General features: G+C 60.7%; 1 protein-coding gene across 2 annotated transcripts; it reads left to right on the top strand.

The window, feature by feature from the left end:
• The first annotated feature begins 223 nt into the window (after positions 1–223).
• Positions 224–23,859, top strand: SH2B2 (SH2B adaptor protein 2). Of its 2 annotated transcripts, none has more exons than XM_031432661.2 (9): positions 224–346; positions 11,778–12,523; positions 15,788–15,889; positions 17,598–17,689; positions 19,070–19,161; positions 19,247–19,405; positions 19,907–20,115; positions 22,643–22,814; positions 23,321–23,859. In XM_031432661.2, exons 1-9 carry the CDS (start codon positions 304–306, stop codon positions 23,662–23,664), a joined length of 1,959 nt encoding a protein of 652 aa, XP_031288521.2. In that variant the 5' UTR covers positions 224–303; the 3' UTR covers positions 23,665–23,859. The 2 variants fall into 2 exon arrangements, with proteins under 2 accessions (XP_031288521.2, XP_064334705.1); XM_064478635.1 differs by lacking the exon at positions 224–346 and adding an exon at positions 2,031–2,302.
• Positions 23,860–24,138: the final 279 nt, after the last annotated feature.

The following is a 24,138-nucleotide window of genomic DNA, read 5'->3' as shown; positions in this document are numbered from 1 at the left end:
TTCAGTGCCCCTCATCATCTGCCCCTTCAGGACTTCCTCTAAAACCCCAGAGCCTCCTCCACTGGGGACAAGCTGGACCCCTCTCCCCTGACCCTCGTTCCTATCCTCGTAACAGAGCTACTCTTGGCCCATCATGCCCCACCCCACCCCCCACCCCTGTGCTGCACTTCCCCGCCCCAGCCACTTCTACTTCTCCCACCAGTTCCTCCTTATACATCACAGAGTCCTCCTCACTTCCTCCTCCCTGGGAATCAGCACTATTGTCCTGTCCAGGGCTCCACACCCCACGACCCTCCCTGGTCAATGACAGCCCACCAGTGGAGCTCAGCCCACCACTCAGAACCAGGTTAGTCCACTGGGGGCCATGCTGTCGGGGGTGGGGGTTGGTCCACAGCCATGCCACCCAGTGTGGAGCCTCCCTCTCTCTCACTCCATGGGCAGTCACCCTCCCACCGACCCCACACTCCCACACCCCTCCCAGCCTCATCCATAGGCCTCCTAGTTCCCAGCCAGATGTCCAGGCCTCTGTGCAGCTCCAGTAGATGGCTGGTCCGCATCTAAGCTTTCATTAAGTGTTTGCTAGCCAGATCCTGCCAAGAGAGCAGCCGGTCTGTGTGGAAGGGAAGGCGCTAGGTACCAGGGCCTTGCTTCAGTGCAAGCCTTGCATGGGGACACCAGTGGAGGGCATCCGAGGGCTGATAGGCAGCAGGAGAGGGACTCCCAGCCAGTCTCTCCACCTTCATCAACCCGTGGCTCCTCTCCAGGCCCCACCCTTCCCATCCACAAGACTGGGATAAAAACCCTTCTTTGCCTGTCCTGCTTCCTGGGAAATTAGAGATGTGAAATGGCTTTGGGAAAGGTTAAAGCGCTCATCCACAAAGGTCAGAGGTCACTATGGGGGGGGGGGTTACAGATGGAGGCACACCCAGTTAGCAGGGAGACCAAGGCTGATCACAGAACAGCCAGAAGTGAGGCTGCAGAGGGTTTAGCAAAGGCAGAGAGAAGCTGATCTAACTGCCTGTGGGGGCTGAAGGCCAGAAGGGAGAGGGGAGGAGCCTGGCACCCCCCACCTCTACCCAGAAGCAATAGGTCTGATCTCTGAGCCGCCTTCTACACTTCTGCTCACATTGATGCTCTCTGTTCCTCTTGGGAGCCTTCCAGGCCTGCTGGAGCCCCTCAATCTCTTCTGGGAAGTCTGGAGGCCCCCAGCTCGACAGGCGTCAGTTCACAAGCGCCCACAAGGGTCAGCAGCAGCCTTTGTTTTCTTAGTCACATTGGGATCTGCCCTCACCTATGCCCAGGGTTTGGGGGCTGCCTAACGGAGCAAGGGTGAGGAAGACAGGGCTGTGTTCCCCCATTAGCACCGTGTGACCTCTGAAGACCTCCCTGGGATGGGCCTCAGTCTCCCCATCACTGTGAAGATGGGGAGGTGGGAACCGTGCTCAGGTCTTCCCCTGTAGCCTCGGGGCAATTTCCAGCGCCGGGAGCCCTGGGGAGAGGGGGCGTGGTGTTCGTCTTCGGGATTTATGAGAACCAGACGTCGACTTCCCCCGTTGCGACATCTGGGCTTCCTTGAGACTCCCATTGTCCCCACACCGGAGGGTCTAGGACTCCACCCGGCGCCCGGCGCCTAGGGACGCCCACGCCCCATACACCCCACTACTCAGGCCACCCACTGAGCCACTACACCGGGCTCCGGGGGACGCCTCCGCGCAGGGGGGGATTCCAGCTCCTGGCCTAGGGCCCGCTCCGCGAGACGGGGCAGCCACGGATACTTCCCCCAAATGGGGTGGCTGCAGGTCAGTTCCTAGCCCCTCTGGGCCCCAGGGCTCGGCCGCCTAGACGCCGCCACTGCTGCCACCCGAAGGCAGTGAGCACTAGCGGCGGGCGCCGAAGAGGCTCCGGGGAGGGCGAGGGGCGCGGAGAGGGCGGGGCCGGCGCAGCGCGAGGCGGGGGGGCGGGGCTCGGACGGGGGCGGGGCCGGGAAGGAGCGCGCCGCGCGGGCGGGGGTTACAAGGGGGAGCAGGCGGGGCGCGCGCCGCGCGGGGCTGGGCTCGGAGCGCGCGGGGATCCGCCGCCAGGAGAGCCGAGCCGGGGCCGCGCTGGGCTAGCAAGGAGCGAGCCACGAGCCTTCGAGGTTGTGGACCACGGAGGGAGGAGCCGCCGCCGACGCCAGCTCCCGCCCTGAGGGAGCCCGAACCCGCCGCGGGCCATGAGCCTCCGGGCCTCTGGAGCCCGGCCGCGGTCCGGGCAGCGCTCCGCCGGCGCCCCGGCCCGCCCGGCCGCAGCTGCGCGCCTGTAGGTATGGCCTGCTTGTCCTCAGTTCCCTCATCCCCCAGTCCATCACCCAGGACCCTATCCGTCCCTGAGGGCGTGTGTGTGTGTGCGCACGGCTGCCTCGGGGAGTGCTGCCGCACGCGCCCCGGTCCGCGCGTGTTGTCTTTGTGTGCGCGGGTGGGAGGGAGCGCGATGGAGGAGATGCGCCCCCGGCGGGGATCAGCTCCCCGACCCCCATCCCGGGCCGGACGAGAGTGGCGAGAGGGGCCGAGCCACCTACGGAGCAGCTGCGCCCCCGCCCCCTCCTAGGGCCCAGGCCCCACGGTGGGACGAGCGCAGCGGGCCCCCTGGAGGAGGGGTCTCTGGCTGGGGTCTGGGGAGCGGAGTGCTGGGGTCTCTTCCTTAGGCTGCGCGGGCGGGCGGAAGGCCAACCTGAAATGAGGGTGAGGGCCACGGGAGGGACCCTATCCAGAGCACAGTCGCCGGGCCGGCACGCCCTCCATTTGGCCCAGGCCTTCTTTCTCACGGTCTCCATTCTCGACCCGCCCACCCCGGGAGCTCTCCGGCAGCCCTGGGTAGTGGGGAGGATCGCTGAGGGTGCCCCAGAGGCCGGCGCCTTTAAGAAGGGGCGGGTTCATGCCCTCCATTCAGGCCCTTCGGGCCTCGGCCATTGATGAACCTGCGGGCAGCGCGGGGCCCGGCACCGTGCCAGTCCAGCGGGCCAAGGCTAGGCAGAGGCAGGACTCGTCCGGGCCCTCAGCAGCCCACGAACTGAGGTCTTCATGGGGAGAAGTCTGCAGTGACTGTGACCCCTCAGGAGTCGCACAAGGTGGACTGGACAGCCTCAGAAGCCAGTTGGTGCAGGGGAGAGCCTCAGGGCTGGGATTCAAACCTGGATTGAACCCTACATCTGCCCTTGGAGCCTCCATTATCTACCCTGTAAAATGGGGGTGGTGCTGCCTACCTCCTAGCTGGGTGACCAGGGTTGCCTGCCTCCAGTGCAGATGGCCGAGCATGGTGAACGGGCAGCTCTGAGAGGGCAGGAAGAGCCAGGGGGTTGTTTCCCTAAGAGGCTTTGGCTGCCTCTGTTGGGAGGTGTGATCTGACCTCCACTCCCCCCACTTTGAACAAATCTCTTCCATCCTGGCCTCCCTGCTCCATCCAGGAAGCCACTGGCTGGGAGTGACCTAGAACCTTTCAGCTGTAAGAACTTTGGGGGGAGGTCTGGCAGTGGGGGCAATGGTGAGGTTCAGGGTGTTTATGGGGGTCTCAGAGGCAGTTTCCCACGAGCTGCCTTCCTCTACTCCCCTCCCCCTCTAGAGGGAGTGAATGAGATGGGCAAGAGATTCTGATGCGGGATGACTGAAGGGACCTAAGCCATCAAGAGTTAATGCATATGCTTTTCTTCCCCTTGTGAAAAATGTCTAAAGTTTCTAAACCCCTCCCCCAACTTTGTGGATCTCCTAGGGAGAACCCACACACGCACACCCAAGGGTGGGCTTCGCCAGGAGCTGGGACCCCCACCCAGGTGGAGCCTGGACCCCTACAACTGAGCATTTGGTTTCGAGCTGACTCATGCCAGGGTAAAGGCGTCTGTGCTCTTTCTCATGTAAGCTTCACAACAACCTGTGGGTTTAGTACTATTATTATCCCCATTTTGCAGAGAAGGAAACAGATTCAAGGAAGTGAAGTGACTTGCCCAAAGTCACTCAACCAACAAGCCAGGCTTCCAAACCATTTCTCTGAGCCACTCTTGGAGCCTCGTTTCCTGCTCCTCACTGTCCACATGGGACCAGAGGGGCAGTGGCAGCTTTGGAACTTGGGGTGGTTTCTCTTACCCCCTCACCTGGGTGGGTCTGTTTTTATGGGCCGTGCTCGGTCCCAGGGGAGAACAGGGGTGACTCTTCAACATGGAGAGGAAGTCATGGCCCACACCTATTTGGGCAGAGCCGTGTGTGGGAGTACAGCACCTTTTGGCTCCTCTGGGTGAAGCAGGGTTTGGGCTTTGTTCTCCAGATACTTCCAGCCTTTTGTGTCTAGGGCTCACCCTGGAGGTGGGGAATAAAACCCAGCTGGGGGCTCAGGGTCTGGTGGAGAAGACAGGCTACAAACCATGTGGTGTTGCAGAGAGGTGGGGTGGGGAGCCAGGGTGGAGACGGGGACAGGACAGAGTAGGGGCCTGCCAGCTTCTGGGACAGAGTTGCAGGTGGAGCAATGCCGAGTTTGCGTGTTAAGACCCCAAGCAGTGGACAAGAGGGTTTGGAGGAAGAGGGTGTGTTAGAACTTGGATGTGGTGAGTTTGAGGTGGCTGGAGATCAGCCAGGCTGGGAGTTCAGTTGCTTGGAGAAAGGCCCAGGGAAGCTTTATAAGCATCAGCAGGACCCAGAGTTCTGGGATACTGAGAACTGAGAGGAGGCACTGGTATGTGTGTCATGAAAAAGCCAGAAGGCAGACTGGTAGGCTAAGTGGTGAGGGTTGAAGGGGGTGTCCGACAGGTTTTGGGAGCTGGGCAGGGCCCGAAGAGGTCTGAGAGAGATATGAATCAGGGCCTAGGTGCCATCCATGACACCCAAAGAGACAGAGAGACTGTGAGGCTCAGGCCAAGGCTGGAGAGGACGTGCGTCTGCTCTGCAACCCCAGGAGGGCAGGGCCAGTGCAGCTAGAGCCATCCCAGCCTGTTCTCCACCTACAGAGCCTGTCCAGGAACTGTCCAGCACCAGGTGCTCCTGAAGGAAGATAGGCTTCCCTCCTGAGCCCCCAGGCCCTGGCATAGCTTATTGTCCTGGGTCTCACTCCCTGCCCATCTGACATCTACTTCCTGGATCCCCCTCCACTCCAGCCTATCAGAGTGCCCCCTCCTCTGAAGATGAGCATCTCCTTTCCCAAGGCAGGGCCTGGGTCCCCCCACTGTGCCCTCAGAGTGAAAGCGCCCCAGGGACGGGACCCTGCTGGGAGTAGTAAGTGCTACAGAAAGAGACAGATCCGACCTCGGCTCTGCACTCCCCATCTCGCCGGTTCTGTAGCCCCGGGCCCACCAGCACAAATGGAGTGAAAGGTGGGCCAGTCGCCTCTCTTGCCAGAACCTCATTTCCTCATCTGTACGACGGGAGAATCCTTTCTTCCTGACCAGGAAGATGTAAGAGAAGGGTTTTAAACAGGGCATAGCCCAATTGGATATAGGTTCTAGAAAGATGACCTTGGCCACACTGTGGAGCCTGGATTTGTCAGGAGCTGGGGGGACGTGAGAAATAGGGAGGCCCAGGAGGAAGCCCCTACAGCCTTCCACGCAGAGCAGAGGGAGGAAAAGAGGGAATGAACATGATGTTTAAGAAGTAGAAGCAGAGGAGCTTTGGTTTTTAAACAAATTACTTATTTAATCCTCATGACAGCCCTTTGAGGTCAGTGCTATTATCACCCTGTGTTTTAACAGATGAGGAAACTGAGGCCCCAGGAGGCTGAGTCACTTGCCCAGGGTCACACAGTTAGAAAGCAGAGGACCTGGGATTCAAAACCAGCCAACCTGGCTCCAGATTTCAGGCTTTTCCCACCCCACTGTCCCATATGTCAAATGATCAGATGTGGAGGTGGAGAGACGCCCCGGCCATGGGGCCCCTGTGATGGGAGCAGCTGTTGGATGCAGCTGTGGGGCCCCCTAGGACTGAGGGTCTGCAGGTCCCAGAGCCAGCAGGGCTTGTCAAGGTTAGGGGCATCAGTGAAAGCTAGGGGGCTCAGCAGAAGGGCTTCCCCCTTCCCACAGTGGCAAAGACTGGGAGTTGTGTGTAAGGCACGGGGGCACAGAGCTGTTCTACCAGGTTTTAGCAGCCACCTCCCAGCGATGCTCCTTAGCACAGGCCTTGGACCATGAAGCAGGCAGGTCTGCGTGAGTGAGCAGTTTACAGCTGTGGAAACTGATGCTCAGAAAAGCCAGGACCACCTGAGTGCTGGCCCCCACCCCTACCCCCTGCACTGACAGGGGCAGAGTCCCCGGGGCTCTTAGTCTGCACCTGTCCCTGTCACTAATCAGAGCACCCTCCTCCCCACACCCACTCTACAGTGAAGTCCCAGCCAGCTGAAGAGTATTAAGACCAGAAATCATGCCCACCTCTGCCTCCTGCCAGGGTCATGGGCTGAGCGCAAATATTGTGGGTGGGGAGGGTCGGGGAATTCCAGCCACATCTCGTTCTCACAGGAAGCTTTGGTTCAGAGCCTGCCCTGTGAGGACACTTCTGAGGGTGGGGTGGGGTAGGGAGTAGACTTAAGAACCAACGCCTGAGTACCAACAGTGAAACAGAATGAGCCCTGTGTGCTCTGTGCCTCTGTCTGCAGGGGAGGAAGACAGTCCTGGCTGAAAGAACAGCCTGCCCAAGGGTGTCGGTGTCCTGCAGGGGGCAGGGTGCAGAGAGGGGCCTGGAGGGATGGTCCCACAGAGGCCAGGAGGGCAGCCAGGAGCCTTCCTTGTAAAGGGCAGGGTCAGGTGGGTGGGGCCAGACCAGTGGTCCTGAGAAGCCCAGAGGAGAGGCCATCAGTGAGCTTGGTTGGGGCTGGCTTCCAGGAGGGCAGGGAGGGGCCAAGAGAGGCCTTGTCTCTTCTTCTTGTGTTGGGGTGCCCCCCAGTTTCCCCATCCAGGAAGCCCTTCTGCTGAGCCCCCGCTAATGGCCCTCACCGCCCCTTCCTGCACTTGGTCGTCTGGATGCTTCTCTGAGCACGAAGCTGAGTGAAGGTGCAGGAAAAGAGCCAGGATCTTGGCAGTGGAGGATCCTGTCTCCCACCTGGGGGACAGCCTTTCAGGGTGCTGGGTGGCTAGTTTGCACTGTGGGGCCTCCTTCCCTTCCCTGGAGGTCAGTTGCCTCCTGTGATGGGGAGGCCAGCTCCAGTTGGGGCTCCTGAGAACACATCCCCCCACCCCTAGTCCCTGCAGGTGTGGGCCGTGCTGGTTTGCCTCCCCACCCCTCCAGGCCACTGCCCACTGCGTGGTGGATCGATTGGTCGCCGGCCCATTAGCGGGGTGGCTAGGCTGCCTCATTAATATTTTAAGGAATGACCTGGCCATGGGGTCCGGAACTGCCTGCCACTGGGGGCTGACGGTTGGCTTTTTTTTTTTTCCTTTTCCAATTGTCAGTGCTATTTTTACCACCGGAAGGCCAGCCGCCCCCTCTTCCAGGCATCTAACTGGGTGGGGGTGGGGTGGGGGATTCTCCTGTCTGGGTTCTTGGCAGAGGAGTTAGGAGAGCCCAGGGCTTGGAAAGGCAACAGGCAGGGACTTGATCAGGCTTCCCCTCCCCATCCCACCCCCTGCCCTGCTTCCCTGAAGCCCCATCCATTGCCCTCTGACCCTGGAAAGATGGAAGCAAAAAACATGTTTTCAGGAGGACAAGGCAGACATTCTGGCTGAGCCTGGAAAAACCCCAGGGTGATGCACTGGGGAGGGTGATCTGCCCATCCAGGGTCCCTGAGGGGCTACCACCTGACCCCAAGACCCAGTGGAGTTGGGGGGGGTCCCTCTGTCTCCACCCTCATCCTCATAGAAGAATCCTGTGAAGGTGAGAGGCAACCTCCTGCCTGCCCCTGGTCCCACCCCTGGGGGGACTGTGGGGCCCCAGGAGAGTGACACAGGCAAAGACAGAAGTGGGAGTTCCTAAGGAGCCACCGGAGGAGGGAGAGCCCATGGCCAGCTGGATTCAATCCGTAGACCTTCCAGGCCAGCCCAGACAGTGGGGGCTGGGTGAGTTCGGGTGCCTGCTTCTGGTACCTCTGGGTTCCCCTCCCCCTGAGGCTCTGCTTTGCCCACATCTGGGTCTGTGGGCTGATTGGGTATCACACTGGCTGGTCCCTGGAGACACTTCCTGGCTCCACCCAGAGGTCTGGGGAGCCCTGGCCCTGCCCATGGGTACGCATGGATTATAACACTGCAGGGACCACTTCCTGTGCTGTCCTTTCAGGGAGGGGCTGCCCCTCTTCCTCATTTTTAAAGTGAAGAAACTGAGCCCAGAGGTTGGAGTTGTGGCCAACGTCCCTCACCCAGAGAGCAGTGGGGTCAGTCCTGGAGCCCAGGTCAGCCAAGTCCCTGCATTCAGTCTCATCCCCCGTTCTGGCCCCCAGGGCATTTGGGGACAGCACACCCTTGCCCCTTTTGGGGCTGAGCCCTCTTCCTTGTGGCTTGCAGCCTCCCCTTCACAGAGAGCCATGCCTGGGCCTCAGTCTCCCCACCTGTAACCAGGGCTGGGGCTGCCTGATGGCCCTGCTGCCCGTGGCTTTTACCTCTGGCTCTACAACCCCTGCCACTTGTGTGTAGCCCCAGCTGGACCCCAAGGACAGTGAGGGCTGCTGTGCTGGGCATCATGCCCCCATAGGCTCCCAGCCAAACAGCGAGTGACCCAGGCACGCGAGAGGGGGAAGGTCAAGGCAGACCCAATCTCAGTGCCTCCTGGGCCAGTCCTGCCTAGGACATGGCCATAGCCACCCTACCCTTGGTAGATCCCTGTCTGAGTTCCACCCCTGCCTTCAGTGAGGCCTAGCTGGGAGAGCCTTTCCCCCAGGTCCTGTCCTTCCACTCTGCCCCATCTTGGCAAGAATACTCTCAACCATCAGGAAGAGTGGGGAGGGACAGGGATTGATGCTTGAGGACGCGGCACTGGGACTGGCTTCCTCCCTGCCCCCACCTGCCCTATGTGGGGCAGAATTATGTCAAATAGGGGTGTCCACAATTGCTGCTGGCTCCAGTGCTAGCCCTTCCCAGGCTGCCCTGTCACCTCATCTTGACCCTTGTGGTTGACTCCGTGGAATAGGGGAGAGAGATGGCCCCTGTGGGGAGCACTGCCCTGCTGGGATGGGCTTGGAGCACAGGGCCAGAGCCTCACAAGCATAGCTGCAGGGTCTCCTCCCCACCCCACCCCCATTCCTGGCATATGACTTAGGCCCGCCCGAGGAGTGCCTATGCCAGATGGGAGATAGACACGAAACAGACACCTGGAGCACCCCAAATTGGCACCTCACTAGAGGGACACACAGGAGGGAACTGTGAGAGCTCAGAGGAGGCACATGCAGTGAGGCAGGGGGAGGTCAGGGAAGGCTTCCAGGTGGAAGTGGCCCCTGGATTCATTCTTGAAGGATGAGTAGGAGTTAGCCAGATGAAGAAAGAAGGAAGAACGGAGCAAGAAGAAGGCCCAGCAGGAGCATGAGCCCAACGCATGGTGCCTCAGCCCGATTCTCATGTCCCCAACCCCTCCCCCGTGTCCTGATACTTCTGCCTCCAGCTTACCACTCATGCCTGCAGGGAGGTCGCTCTTTGTCCTCTTTGGCAGCATGGAGCCCAGTGCAGGCCCCACCTCCTCCAGGAAACCCTCCTAACTCCCTGCTACTCTCTCTGCAATACCCTGGGCAGGAATCTCTGATGAGACCTGCTGATTTGGAAAACTGTCCTCCGTGCTAAGTGGTCTCATCAAGTGGCCTGTTTCCTGCCTAGGGCTGTCCTGTGGTTACTGACTGCAGATGGATGGCCGAGGTTGCCCCAAGGTGAGAGGGAATTCCCACAGTGCTCCATGGCCCAGAAGCCTCACAGATGATCTCATAGGAGTGGGCAACTATTTTTACCCAATGTTTAATTACAGAGTTTGGATCCCAGAGGAGAGATGAGATGGTGCTCCCAGGAGCTGCGAAGGAAGGGCCATGCTGGGAATTGTGGGGATCCTGGGGCGAGGGCATGGCCCCTGTTCCAGTTCCCCTACATCAGCCAGCCCCCGCAGACAGGCTCCCCTAGACAGTGTGTCCCCTAGACACAGTTCCCTCCTGTGTGTCCCTCTAGCGAGGTGCCAATTTAGGGTGCTCCAGGTGTCTGTTTCATGTCTGTCTCCCATCTGCCACCCACTTCTCCATGGGTAATTTTCACCCTGGTCTGCTGAGGGTGAGATGCATAAACACAATGGCTGGGCCTGTGCCCCCAGAGGTGATGGCCACCTTGGGGGATGAGGAGGCAAGGGCCCAGGTGACTAGACACACCCCAGGCAGTTTGGCAATCTGGAGTGAGGAGGGATGGAGGGACCTGCGGGGAGGAGGAGGACGCTGGGATGAAGAGACAGCAGGACTGCCCAGACTAGGGCTCTTCAAGAAGGTCCCATTTGGATGGGAGCTCTGGAGGGGGCAGGATTCCAGGAGGTGGGACCACAAGTAAAACAGGCAGTGCACTGTGATGGGGAGCACCTTCCATGCCAGTAGGAAAAATTGGCCATACTGGTTCACACTGGGAGGTAAACCCCAAGTCTTGGAGTCAGCATAAGGATCCCAGGCTTGCCACTAACAAGCTCTGTGTTCTCAGGCTCTGTGTGAGGGCTTAGGCGGTGACAGCTGTGACATGCCTGGTGTGCTGAACACATTCATTTGTTCATTCATTCATTCATTCATTCCGTGTTTACTGAGCACCTGCCATGTGCCCAGCACTGGGGACACAGACTTTTTAAGACTGTTAAAACCACTCCCTTGTGGAGCTGGCATTCTCAGGAGAGGGTTGCAGGGTGGGGATTGGGGAGTCAGCACAACCAAGTAAGTGGATAAATGGTATGTCAGATGGGGATAAGCACTACAGAGAAAAGTAAGCCGGCAAAGGGCACAGATACCAGCGTTGGGTGGAGCGGGAGAATTTCTCATTGTGAGAGATTGGTGGTCAAGGAAAGCTATCAGACAGGATGATATTTGAGCAGAAACCTGAAGGATGGGAGGGAGTATGGGGGAAAGGACATTCCAGGCAAGTGCAAGAGAAAATCGCAAGTGCAGAGGCCCTGGAGTGGGACCCAGGTGCAACCAGAGTAGCGTGGGCAAAGAGAAGAGTGGCAGGAGATAAACTCAGAGAATCAAATGGACATAGATCATGTGAGGCCTTGGGGACCATGGGTAGGACTGACTTTTACTCTCAGTGGAGTGACAAGACTCTGAGCAGAGGAAGGCCTGATCTATCTTATGTTTTAGAAATGATGGCTGGGTTCCTGGGTGGAGAAAAGACTATAGGAGGTGAGGTCAGATTTCTGGGAACCAGTGAAGAGGCTGCTAAAGTACTGCTGGCAGGAGAGGGGTTCTGTGGGTCCCGGGACAGTAGGCTGGGTGGCAAGGAGTGGAGGAGAGGTGGAGCTCGTGGTGTGTTTCAGAGGCAGAGCCGACAGGGTTGCACATGACTTCTTCCTGTCCACCAGGCTTTGGGGACCCTCAGAAGAGGTTACTTAGGCAAGCTAGTTCACTGGGGGCTCATGGGGACCCCACTTCAAGGCACCTGTCATCTTAGCCTCCTTTCCTAGCCCCAGGAATGACTTTGGGGTTCCCTGAGACTGCTGTTTGAAGTGGGGGTGAAGGGGGTGTCCCCTCCCTCCTGCAGACACATCTTCCCTGGTTGTCCTCCTCACACACTGGCGCTGCTCGGAAAGGCTTGACCAGCCCTGGAGGAGCGGGGCAGGAGAGGGGACTGGTGGGCGCTCTGGACGGAGATCAGAAGTCTCTCTCGCTCCTCTCGCCCGCAGCCTCCACGGGCTGCGATGGGACGGGAGCCATGAATGGTGCCGCCCCAGGCCCCGCCGCCGCCGCCCCAGTCCCGGTCCCGGTCCCGGACTGGCGGCAGTTCTGTGAGCTGCACGCGCAGGCGGCCGCCGTGGACTTCGCGCACAAGTTCTGCCGCTTCCTGCGGGACAACCCGGCCTACGACACGCCCGACGCCGGGGCCTCCTTCTCCCGCCACTTCGCCGCCAACTTCCTAGACGTGTTCGGCGAGGAGGTGCGCCGCGTGCTGGTGGCCGGGCCGGCGCCCGAGCACCCGGACGACATGGAGCCCGGGCCGGCGGGGCCCCCGGCGCTCAAGGCCGCGTCGTACGGCCACTCGCGGAGCTCCGAGGACGTGTCCGCGCAGGCGGCGGCCAAGGCCCGCGTCCGCAAGGGCTTCTCGCTGCGCAACATGAGCCTGTGCGTGGTGGACGGCGTGCGTGACATGTGGCACCGGCGCGCCTCGCCCGAGCCCGACGCCGCCCCGCGAGCCGCTGAGCCCCCGGCCGAGCCGCGCGACAAGTGGACGCGGCGCCTGCGGCTGTCACGGACGCTGGCAGCCAAAGTGGAGCTGGTGGACATCCAGCGCGAGGGTGCGCTGCGCTTCATGGTGGCCGACGACGCGGCCGCGGGCCCCGGGGGCGCCGCCCAGTGGCAGAAGTGTCGCCTGCTGTTGCGCAAGGCCGTGGCGGGCGAGCGCTTCCGCCTTGAGTTCTTCGTGCCGCCCAAGGTGAGTGCCCACCCCCACCTGGGGGGACTGCAAGAGGGGCATAGGTGCCGGGTGGTGGGGACAGGGGCTGGCTTCGGGAAACGCGCTGCCAGATCTAACTGGCCGGATGGAGTATTCAGTGTTAGCAGCCTGGGATGCCTGGGGACTTCCTCTGCCTCTTGGACAAGTTACCCTTCAAGCCCTCTCTCTCCACCTGTGAGGTGTCAGAAGAGCTTCCTGGCTACAGAAGGGGTTCCAGGATACTGTTCCTGGTGATGCCGGAGAGCCTGGCTGCCTTTCCACCTCTCTTCCTCACCTGGGACCCCTAAGTGGCCAGAGCCTCCCAGAGAGGAGGGCTGTGGGGGTGGGGCAGGGAGTGACAGTGGCACACTTAGAGAGGGCCTGCGGGAAGTGTGCATCTGGCTTGGTGGGAACCTGCTTGTCCCCAGCTTGGCTCCCAGGCCCCAGCCCAGCCCCTGCCCAGGTGGCCCCTGTCCAGCCCAGGTTTGAAAAGCTAAGCTCCTGGCTGTCACCAGCACTGCTGCTCACCTGAGAGTACCTGCCTTCCCCCTTCTCTGGGGCTCAACGTCAGAGCCCCGGGAGCAGCAGCTTTGGGTCTCCTCCAGGGTGGCAAAGCTGCCTTGTTTGGAAAGAGGGAATAACTCTAACAATAGTGCCAACTTTCTAAGAGCCCTCATCCTCCCAGTACTCAGGCAAGGTGAGCATCGTGGTCCCCAGGTCACAGAAGAGAAAATAAACGAAAACTCAGAGTGTGGCCTGCCCAAAGTCACACAGTTGGTGGGTGGCAGAGGTGGGCTAATTATACCTGCTATCCTGGTGGTCCTGGGAATGAAAGGAGCATGGAGGTGGGAGCTCCTTGTGCACTGGGAGGTTTGCAAAGGTGGGAGGGTGTACTGGTGCGGCAGCTGGGGGCACCTCCCAAGAACCACCCAGAGCCCCCACCCACCTCTGGGCCACTCCATCCCGGTGCCTTTAGTCACCCTGAGTCTCGCCTCTCTCTCCATCTCCCAGGCTGTCAGGACTCTGGATGCTCCTCCTTGCCTCTCCCCATGGGAGGTGCAGGATGTGGGCTTCTCAGGGCAGTGTCCATGAGCCACAGGAGAGGTGACTTCCCAGGGACACATGTACTCTCCAAAGAGCTTTCTCCCCAAGTCCCAGCATCCCCAGACTTCCCAAGGGCTTTGTGCCTGCCCAGGCCCCCAGTTTTAGGTCCCTGAGAGAATCACAGACCACTAAGCCCAGATCCACGGCTGGCCAGACAGGGAGCTGGAGGCCCAGTGAGGGGTGGGAAGTGGGGCGGGGCTTTCCTAGGGTCACCCAAAGGGCAGAGGCAGAGGCCCAGGGCTTCCACACCTCCGGGCCCTGAGTGGCAGCCACAGCTGCCCGGCTGTAAATAGCGGCACCCGCTGCCCTCCAGGGAGGGGCTGCAGCAGCTGCCTCTCTGTCAGTCCCTCCTGAGTCCACTATTCACTGCTGGCAGAGGGCAGGCCTCCTGTGGGGTCACTTGCCCAACCTCTGAGAAAGGCAGGTGGGTTCCTACCCCTGATCTGGCCTCAGACCCTCCTTTTTTCATGCAAACGCTTGTGAATTCAGGAGTGAGCCCTGTGGGAAGGGACAGCTTGCCATGGTGAGGTCTCAGGTCCAGTTTCCCAAATATATTTGGTCTTAGGGGGCATGAGCTCCACGGGGCACCACTGCTGACACCCCCACTGCCTTTTAGTCCTGTTTACTCACCCATAGTCCAGATCTCCTCCTTCTCTTGGGGCCTAGCTGCACCCTTGGAGCAGATGGGAGCCTGGGGTCTGCAGGCTCAGGGGCTGTTTCCGGGGTCCTCAGACTGCCCCCTCATAAAGCCCCATGAGTCAGGTCTCTGGCCTCCTGCCCCTCCCTCACCCTACAGGAGAAGTCTCGACCGCAGGTCCCCTCGTACCTCTAGGCCAGGCCAGTGCTGGGACCCAGGGAGCAATGATGCAGCCTGCCTGCCATTGGGGCACCACCAGGAAACTGGTATTTGCCGGACAAGATGGTAAACCTCAATGGCATGAGCTCTGGGGACCCCAAACAGGAGAGGCTTAGGCAGCACCAGGTGTGAGAACCCCAGAACAGGCATTTCTGGAGACTTGAGCTGAGGGAACAAAGGCCTAGGGTCATGAAACAGCCTGATGGCTCCATCCAGGGAAGCAAGAACAGTGAGCTGGAGCCAGATGAAAGGCAGCTGAGCCAGGACTGACCCGACCTCAAACGCCAGGCAGAGGAGTTGGCACCTCTGGCAAACAGGAGCCCAGCTGCAGTCCCCGGTCCAGGACTTCACTGCAGACCTGTCTGCTCCACCCAATCCAGGGCCATGGCCCCCTGCCCGCTGGCCAGTGCAATGACCCACCATGGTCAGCCAGGCCCCACCGTCACTGCTCCAAGCCCAGCCCTGTGCCTGCTGGATGGCAGCCAGTGCTGCCAGGAACTCTCATCCGCCTGCCCACCCAACAGCCCTTCCCTTTCCTCTTAAGAAAGTCCCTGTCCCAAAGCCCAAGCCCTGCCAGGAATCTCAGGCTCAAGCCAGCCCCAGGGGGCCTTTGGGCCATGGCCAGGGGCTTTAGGGCAGATCTGGGAGGGCTAGGCACAGAGCAGCCCTCCCCAGGAGTCCTGCCAGCTCACCTGGGTTAATCCTCACACTGACCCCTCCTCCACCTGGAGACATGGCCCTGCCCGGCTCCAGGAGGCCTGCTCCAGGTCGGGGGGCTCCAGAGCTGTGCTAATGGGAAGTCTAGCCTGAAGCGGGAGACAAGCGTTGTTGTTGTTTTTTAATGAAATAGAATAGAATAGAAAACACCACTCTCCATCACTCACAGTCAGGGTGAATACTGTCTGGTGAAACGTGTGCATGTGTACTGGGTCACAATGTCGGATGTATTTCTTACTATGGGTCAATGTAGAAAATGTGAAAAACGCAGATCTGGTGGGTGTGCTGGACGTGCTGGGCAAAAGGGCGGCTGGGGCGGAGTTCACCCCCTCAGGGCTCCAAGATGGGAGGCTCATGTCAGTGCCAGCTCTGTCCCTGACTTGCTTTGTGACTATGGGGAGGTCCTTCTGTTTTCCAGAAACTCAACTTACCCATTTGTGAAATGGGAACTGGAACACCTCTGTACCAGGGCGGCCTGGCATCCTAAGCTGAGGGCTGCTGTGAGAGGGGGGAGAGCAGGGAGGGGAGAGAGGATTTCAGGAGGCCCTGGGGCCACTGTCTCACTGCCCCTTCCTCTGGCCTCCCAGGCCTCCAGGCCCAAAGTCAGCATCCCTCTGTCGGCCATCATGGAGGTCCGCACCACCATGCCCCTGGAGATGCCGGAGAAGGACAACACGTTTGTGCTCAAGGTGAGCCCCACCTCTGGCCCCCAGATCCCTCATGGGAGGCATGTAGGGGGAGTGAGGGTAAAGGGCCAGCAGCAGGGCCGGGGAAGGGAACCCGGGTTTGGGGGGTGGGGGTCCCAGGACCCGACACAGATGTTGAGCACATGGCTGGGACGCGATCCTGGCCCGGGCTTTGGAGACATGGGCCCCAGGTGTTGTCCACCGTGTGGGGCCCTCTGCTCCCATTTCCTCCTGGGCCTGGTGAAGCTCCTGAGTTTCACTTCCTCCCTCCCTTCCCCCACTGGAGCCAGCATGCACCCACCCCACGGGCAGGAACTGGTCACCAGCCTGCAACGGTTATGCAAATGCTCCTGTCACCAGCACCTGAGTGTAGGGACCCTCCTGATCCCACAGAGGGCACAAAGGCACTGAGGGTGGATGGGGAGGCACTCCGGTGGGTCTGGGGGCAGCCTGTCCTTTCCCCAGGCCCCACGTCGCCGGGGTGGCCTGCTCGGGTTGCTGAGGACACAGCTGCAGGCTGCCAGGCCTGTGGCCCTGTGCCTCCTTGGAGGATTAGAGGGTGTTTGTGAGGCCAAGTTCCCAAGGAGGCCTGGTCCCGCCCACCCGATGCTGCCTGGAGCAGGCCCCCTCCTCTCCAGGCTCCCAGTTGGGTTTATGTTTTTACTCGTCCCTGTTTGTTTAGTCATGAACTCCCTTATTCATTTAGCAAACGTTTGCCAACCCCAGATCCTGAGTCACCCCAGGCCAGGGGCTCAGGACACAGCCCCTCCCTGCGTGGCATTCTCATCCTCTGGGTGAGACAGGTCAGAGCCTTGCTCCCGACAGCTGGGCAGCCACTGTGTCTCTGATTATGCTCAGGAGCCTTGAGGCCAAGGAGATCACCTGCCAGCCCTGCTCTAGGCCTTGATTTACCCATCCATTCAGAGAGGGGTTGAAGGCCGTCTCCAAAGACCCTCCCAGCTCTGAGATGCTGGAGGTCCAACTGCTCTTTAACTGAGACACATGACAAGAAGCTGAGAGCCTGTGGCCTGGGCATTATAGAGTCCTGGTGTCACGTCCCAGCGCTGCCATTGAGTGCTGGTGTGACTTCTAGTGAGTTACCTGATCTCTCTGAACCTCAGTCTTCACATCTGTACAGTGGGGAAAACCTACGGCCCCCTTCACAGGGCTGCTATGTAGAGTTCATGAGACAATGTATGTCCAGGATCCCACTCTGGGGCTGGCCCACAGCCGGGGCTTTCTCCACCCTACTTCCCCTCTGGAAGCCGCTTAACCTAGGGGCATGGTCAGAGAGGCAGAGTTCCAGGCATGAAGGCCTGGGAGCCCTCAACTCAGTGCTGGGCCAGCCGGCCCCTCACAGACCTGAGGGTTGTAGCACCCTTCCACCCCATCTCCGGGGCCCCAGGGCATGCGATGGGGTTGCTGGGCCACTCTTCTCTTCCCCAGCCAGCATGGCCTTCTCGGAGGCCGCATCTCCGGGGTCTGAGGACCTGAAGTCAGCAGGGCTGGACATCATCCCCACAGTCCCAAGGGGTGGCCCGCAGAGGAAGGAGCTGCAAGAATGTGGGCTGTGCTCCACCCTGGGACCCTATCCTGGGTTTGAGGTGGTGACCCCATTGTCTCCCTGCCGCTCACACCCGTGGGGAGGGGTCTAGAGCCCCCTGCTGACGGTGCTGATGGTGATCTGGAGTCTCGGCCACACCCTCCCCAGGTGGAGAACGGAGCTGAGTACATCCTGGAGACCATCGACTCACTGCAGAAGCACTCGTGGGTGGCCGACATCCAGGGCTGTGTGGACCCCGGGTGAGTGCCCAAGTGGCCCTAGTCTGGGTAGACGGGCTGGGGGGCCTAGCTGGGCTGTGCCCTTGGTCCAGCCTTCACAGGGAGCCACTGTCTGGTGAGGGCAGGGGCTAAGCAGGAGAAATGGGCTCTCCTCATTGCAGTCCAATCCAGGTGGGGGCAGGCCCAGGAGCACCCTACCCTGCCCCCACCCCTACTCCCAGCAGGCTCTGTTAAGGCTTGCTCTGCAGGTTCAGGGTTGGGGACCTGGAAGGAAGTTGGATCAAGTCTTTTCCTCACCCCAGAGGAGGCTGAAAGCACTAGAAGATGGGTAATGATAGGGTGAGCCCCAAGGGCCAGGGGTAGGGGATGCGAGGGGAGGCCCCTGGTCCAGCCCTGGGGCTCCGAGAAGGCATGCTGGGAGAGATGCCCAGCTTCTCTGAGGCTGAAAGAAAGGGTGGGCCTGAGCCAGGCAGAGGGGGCCGGGGTGGAGGAGGGCAGAGAGACCAGCACAGCAAAGGATGTGGAGTGTTCAAGAGCCCGGGACTTGCAGGGAATGTCAGGACCTTCAAGTGGCTCGAATGAGAGCTGATGAGCAGGGAACTTTGATGTGAGCGTGAGAAGCTGGTAGGTCGGGGGCAGTGGGGAGCCATGGTGAGTAATAAGCAGAGGGCAGCTCCGGTCAGCTGCATGCAGGAGGAACAGCAGGGAGGCTGGCTGTGCCATCCAGGAGAGATCCGGAGGCCAGGAGTGGGAGGGGCAGGCGGGCCAGCAGGCTGAGCATTGGGCAGCAGCTCCTCCGGCTAATGGGGTGAGCCAAGCCCCTGGTGGGGAGGGGCTGCTGCTTTCTAATTAACAGCTTCATTTAAGGAAGCACAATTAAAGTCCTGAGCGCCTCTCAGGCCCCCGATCCCCAAAGTGGTTATAGTCCCTCCCCTGCCACCCTCCCAGCCATCTGCTCTGCAAACTGTTTCCCCAGCCCCTGTGAAGGTAAACCCCACTTTGTGGTCTTTTAGAGCTGGCACAGATGGGGAGACAAAGGCCCAGGGCAGGGAGGGGAGCCGGCCCAGGCCCCTCCCACCACCATGCCTGCCCCCACAGGAGGGCCTCCATGGGCTCCCAGGAGGAGGCCAGCCTATCATGGCTTGGGGGCAGGGGTCATGTGACCTCAAGGAGAGCTGCACCCCCCTGGAGACCTCTCCCTATGGCCACTCATTCACGTGGTGGCCACAGAGCAAGCTGAGGGTGTGACAGAGGGACATGAAGGCGGAGAAACCCAGGCGAGCAGGACAGGGCTGACGCTGGCCGTGGAACTGTCAGCCATTGCCTGGCTCCGTGAGCAGCCCATCGTTCAGGTTGGCAAATCCCATGGCAGGACATGGTTGAGCTTTCTTGTCTTCACAGGGACAGCGAGGAAGACACTGAGCTCTCCTGTGCCCGGGGAGGCTGTCTGGCCAGCCGCGTGACCTCCTGCAGCTGTGAGCTCCTGACAGACGGTAGGTGGGGATGGAGCTGACTGGGTTATTGGAGGGGGCAGTCACTCAAAGACGGCCAGACAGATGTGCCTCTTACCTTCTCCAGCAGTGGACCTGCCCCGGCCCCCAGAGACAACGACAGCCGTGGTGACAGCCCCACACAGCCGAGCTCGAGATGCCGTCGGGGAGTCCCTGGTCCATGTCCCACTGGAGACCTTCCTGGAGACCCTGGAGTCCCCAGGGAGCAGCGAGAGCAATAACCCAGGTGCAGTGGGACTGCGCTTTCCCTGCTGCCCTTCCCTGTATCCCCACCCCAGCCCACAGGCACCCACAGGCCACTCCAAAGCTCTCCCTGAGCCTCAGAAGCTATGACATTCCATTCCACTGGGTCCTTTGCTCAGCAGCTCGGTAGTTCTGGCTTTTGCAGGCCAGTCCGGGAGTATGACCCCTCCCCCGGGCCCCAGTTTCAATAGAAAGTGCTCACAGTAAGGGGTGCAAAGGGTCGGAACCAGGGGTCAGGGACAAGGACACTTGAATTGTTCCCAGGTTTGTTGCTGACTTAGAGAGTGACCCCAGGAGAGTCCTTCACTTCTCTGTGCCTCAATTTACTTCATATGCTGAGGGGGTTGGGTCAGCTCCCTGCCTCATTGTAAATTATTCAAACAGCATCTTACATGCAAAAGGCCAACAAGATGATGCATCCCCATTCTTGTGTATTTGCCGCCCATCTCTCCCCCATGCCTTTCACATTGTCATCCCTCTCCAGGGGAAGAGGGAGCAGAGCCGGAGCCCGAGGCGGAGCCCGAGCTGGAGCTCTCTGACTACCCCTGGTTCCATGGGACGCTCTCGCGAGTCAAGGCAGCTCAGCTGGTGCTGGCAGGCGGACCCCGGAGCCACGGCCTCTTCGTGATCCGCCAGAGTGAGACTCGGCCCGGAGAGTACGTGCTGACTTTCAACTTCCAGGGCAAGGCCAAGGCAAGTCGGGAGTGGGATCCCAGGGGAAGTGGAGCTGAAGTGGCCCTGGTCCTGATTCTGCACCCGTGCCGGGAGCAGACTCCATGGGTGTAGAGATGGCATGTCTTCCCACGGGCCAGGCCTACCCCCGCCATGGTCTCAATCACCCACATCCCTCCCACACCTCTCCGAGGGGCTGCAGTCTGCCCCAGACATGGCTTTTCCATTATCCAGATGAGGAAGTCACTTGCTGGTGGTGGCCAAGCCCATAGGAGGCCCAGGTCCTTCTAAGGGTTTAACTTTGACCCTGTGCCCTGGGGATCACATAGCTCTGGGGCTTCTGAGGGTCTCCACCCAGAACCACCTTGGTACACGGCTGCGGTCAACCAACACCCTCCTTCCCCACCCACCCCCAGACAGCCCCTCTCCTTCCCTGCTCAGCTCGGTTCACCAGCCCCTCCTGGGCCCCAGCTCCAGGCCAAGCCCATGTTCAGACCAAGCAGAAGAGGAGCTGGGCTGGGCTGGGCAGGTGGGCTGCAGAGGAGGAGGGACCGGGGCGGCTCCTGACCCCACCTGCCAGAGTAGGAGAGGACCTTGAGCTGAGATGTGCAATGGACAGAGAATCCTTGAGGTGAAGACAAGTGGCAGAGTGGTCCAGACAAGGCAAAGGCATGACTGTGAACCCATGTGGTGGGCTCTTGAGGAAGGGCACTGCATGCTAGTAACGACCTCGGGAGCAAAGGAAAACATGACAGAAAGCCCAATGACGGTGGGGGGGTTACACTGTGACCAGAGTCAGCAGGAACCTCAAACCCCTCCTCCCCCCATTCTGAGTTTCCGATAAGGAAACAGACCCAGCCTCGGCTCCTCCCAGGACACGGTTCCCGTCAGTCCCTGCTGGGGGAGGGGGCACCCCAGGACCCCTGTTTCAGGCCTGCTCTGGTTGCCAGTGTCCCAACCCCAGGCTGGCCCGACCCAGGCCCTCCCCGGGCTCCCTGGGCATCACTCCTTGGCAGCATTGGCCCCACTATGGAGGAGGCAACACCTCCCCGGGGACACCTCCTTGGAAAGCAGCTGCCCTTACCAGTTCCTCTGACAACCAAGCGCTTAATGCCAGCCCTGGCAGCCTGACCTGGAGGTTACTTCTTGGCCAGCACCGCCCCAAGGCAGCCTCCCCGGAGGGCCTGGATCTGATGCACATCCAAGCCAGAGACTAGGCTGGTACCCAGCCCACCATGGGGCACGGTGGTGGCAGGGGGAATGTGTGGTGTGGAAAGTAGAGCAGGAGGCTCCTCTCCTTCCAAGAACAAGACCCAGCCTTAGACTTTGAACTCACCCCAGCTAGTGCCCTCTCAGAACATGGTGTCTGTCCAGAATCCTGTGCAGAGTTGGAGGAGTTAGTGGTGAAATAGAGTGGCCTCCTGCTTGCACACCTCATGGGAAGGAAGACCTCAGCCTTCCAAGGCAGTTAGTTGTTTCAGATAACACATGTCTGGAACATTTTCCCAGAGATTGAGATGCACACACCCTCTGGGGCCCAGCTTTGCCCTGGGCCTCTGTCCCCAAAGGCTCTGCCCAGATTTGAGGCTGTGGTGGGATCTCTCTGTGCTGTTCCTCTCGGTCCGAGTCCCTGCCCTGGGCAGCCGTGAGTGGTCCAGGCTTTGCCCACACTATTCTGGCAACTTCTGAACCTGCTGAGTGGCAGAACTCACTCTTGGAACACTCCCCTCCCTCCCAGGTCTTCTCTGTCCTTTATGTAGGCGGCTAGGCCAGCTCCCCTTCCTTTGCACACCCTGAAACCCTCCTATCACCACCCCTCTTGCCACACACACCCCCAGAGACAGTCACTCTTCCTCTTGTGGGATACATATGGAGCAAAAGAGGGCTGAAGGCAGAAATCTGTGGCTCACCACTAGAGACCACAGCCCTGTGGCTCTTCTTTCCCTGAGGTGCCTGGCCCATGTGGGCCCTAAGCCCAAGGAGCCCTGTTTTGTGCTCCAGGTGCTCCCACTGCACACAGTTGAGTAGCATGTGCAGTCGCTCCTCCCCAGCCAGCCTGGCACTGTTTCCACCCCTCTGGGCTTTGCCTGTGCAGGGACAGTGGGCAGAACCCTAGCCTGCTAGGGTGGGAAAATCACCCAAACATGAGTTCTCTTCTGAGCTCTGTGCCCTGTGACCATGGGCGAGTCTCTCCCTCCCTGTGTCCCTATGTCTCAGTTTCCCTGTTTCTACTATGGCAGCTGTAACCTCTACCTTCTAGGGCTTTTGGAGACTAGAGATGGGTAAGTGAAGGGCATGATGTGAGACAAATGCGTGCTCCCTCCAGTCCCAGCCTGGCTCTGTTGCCCTCATTCCCCATACCCACCCCACAGGTGTGACTCCCTCTTAGATAGGGCTCATGTGTAAGGGCCGCCCCCCCGCCCCGGCTCTGACACAGACCCAAATGGCCTCTGTGAGACCTGGTCCTCCCAGTGACCTTCAAAGGCACTTGCCAAGCAGGTAGCCAGTCCAGGACCCCCCCACTGACCACGCCCATCTATGCCCACAGCACCTACGCCTGTCCTTGAACGGCCACGGGCAGTGCCACGTACAGCACCTGTGGTTCCAGTCTGTGCTGGACATGCTTCGCCACTTCCACACCCACCCCATCCCACTGGAGTCAGGGGGCTCGGCAGACATCACCCTACGCAGCTATGTGCGGGCCCAGGGCCCCCCACCTGGTAAGACGCCCCTACCTGGCCTGTGCCAAGGCTCAAGAAGACAGACATGTGGGCAGTGGGGGAGGGCATCACAATCCGGCTGCCGCCCTGCTAGCCCCTGCAGGATGAGCACCAAGTCTTAGTTGTAAGCAACTCCGGCCATCAGGTTTGGAGAGAGGCAGCCCTACGGGTTCCCTGTCCTGAGTAATTCCTGGCAGGTGGAAGTGGGCGGAGGCATCACGGGAGTGGGTGGAGTCCCTAGATCCCTGCACAGGTGGGGCTCAGCGGCAGAGCTGTTGGAGGAAGGAAGCCTTGGGGGTGTGATGAGGGTGCCTATACCCATGACTTGAGTTAACCAGGGAGGTGGGCTGCAGCCAGGAGCTCAGAATTCGAGTCCCGGCTCCCTGTTCAATCCCAGGCCACCCGGTTCCTCCGGGTCTCTGGTCCCTGTCGGCACACTGGGACTGGGGGAAGTGGCGCCGAGGGGCCCGGGCTGGGCACTGAAGGCCCGCGGTCTCCCGTTGCAGACCCGGGGCCCTCGCCCAGCGCCGCGCTCGCGCCCCCCGCCTGCTGGAGTGAGCCGGCCGGCCAGCACTACTTCTCCAGCCTCGCCGCGGCCGCCTGCCCGCCTGCCTCGCCCTCGGAGGCCGGCGGCGCCTCGTCCTCGTCCACCTCGTCGTCCTCGGCGGCGTCCGTGCCCGGCGCCCCGCGCCCCGCCGAGGGCCCGCTGAGCGCGCGCAGCCGCAGCAACAGCGCCGAGCGCCTGCTGGAGGCGGCGGGCGGGGGCGCCGACGAGCCCCCGGAGGGCGGGCCCGGCGAGGGCGCCCGGGGCCGCACGCGCGCAGTGGAGAACCAGTACTCCTTCTACTAGCCGGGCGCGGGCGGCGCCAAGGCCCTGGGGCCACCAGGACCTGCCCCGCTGCGGGGCGATGGCCCACGTGGCCGTCGGTCCAGCGGATCCTGCCGGCCCCCGCCCGGCGCTGGGTGGGAAAGCAGCGCTGGGTGGGAAAGCGAAGCTCTTCAGTGAAGACATAATGTTATTAAAGAGTCTGTTTTAGGGACTGCACCTGGCTCTCCTGTCGTCCTTTTCTCCGGCCCTGGCCTCGGGCACGGCTCCCCCTGGGACTGCCGGGCAGAAGGGGACGCCACACCCAGCACTCTCGAGCAGCCCACCGTGGCCTGGCACCTGCCCGACACCCACCAGGCTCTGTCTTAGGGGACCTGGTTCCCCCTTGAGCGAGTCAGGCCAGGAGACAATGGTCAGTACGTGAATAAGGTGCAGAGATAAAGCGCTGGGCCCAAAAGGCCCATAGGGATTGGGGAGGGGGCTTGAGTGGAGCTGTGA

Source organism: Camelus dromedarius, chromosome 24 (genome assembly GCF_036321535.1).
Source record: "Camelus dromedarius isolate mCamDro1 chromosome 24, mCamDro1.pat, whole genome shotgun sequence".
Classification (NCBI taxonomy): Eukaryota; Metazoa; Chordata; class Mammalia; order Artiodactyla; family Camelidae; genus Camelus; species Camelus dromedarius.
Note: the sequence above shows the minus strand (reverse complement) of the source record. Positions and strands in the feature narration are given on the sequence as shown.

Excerpts from the sequence above, each read along its gene's own strand:
- SH2B2 (XM_031432661.2), top strand. The coding sequence starts at position 304 with ATGACAGCCCACCAGTGGAGCTCAGCCCACCACTCAGAACCAG. Across the intron at positions 12,524-15,787 it reads AGTTCTTCGTGCCGCCCAAG|GCCTCCAGGCCCAAAGTCAG; the intron begins GTGAGTGCCCAC and ends CTGGCCTCCCAG. Across the intron at positions 19,406-19,906 it reads CAGCGAGAGCAATAACCCAG|GGGAAGAGGGAGCAGAGCCG; the intron begins GTGCAGTGGGAC and ends ATCCCTCTCCAG.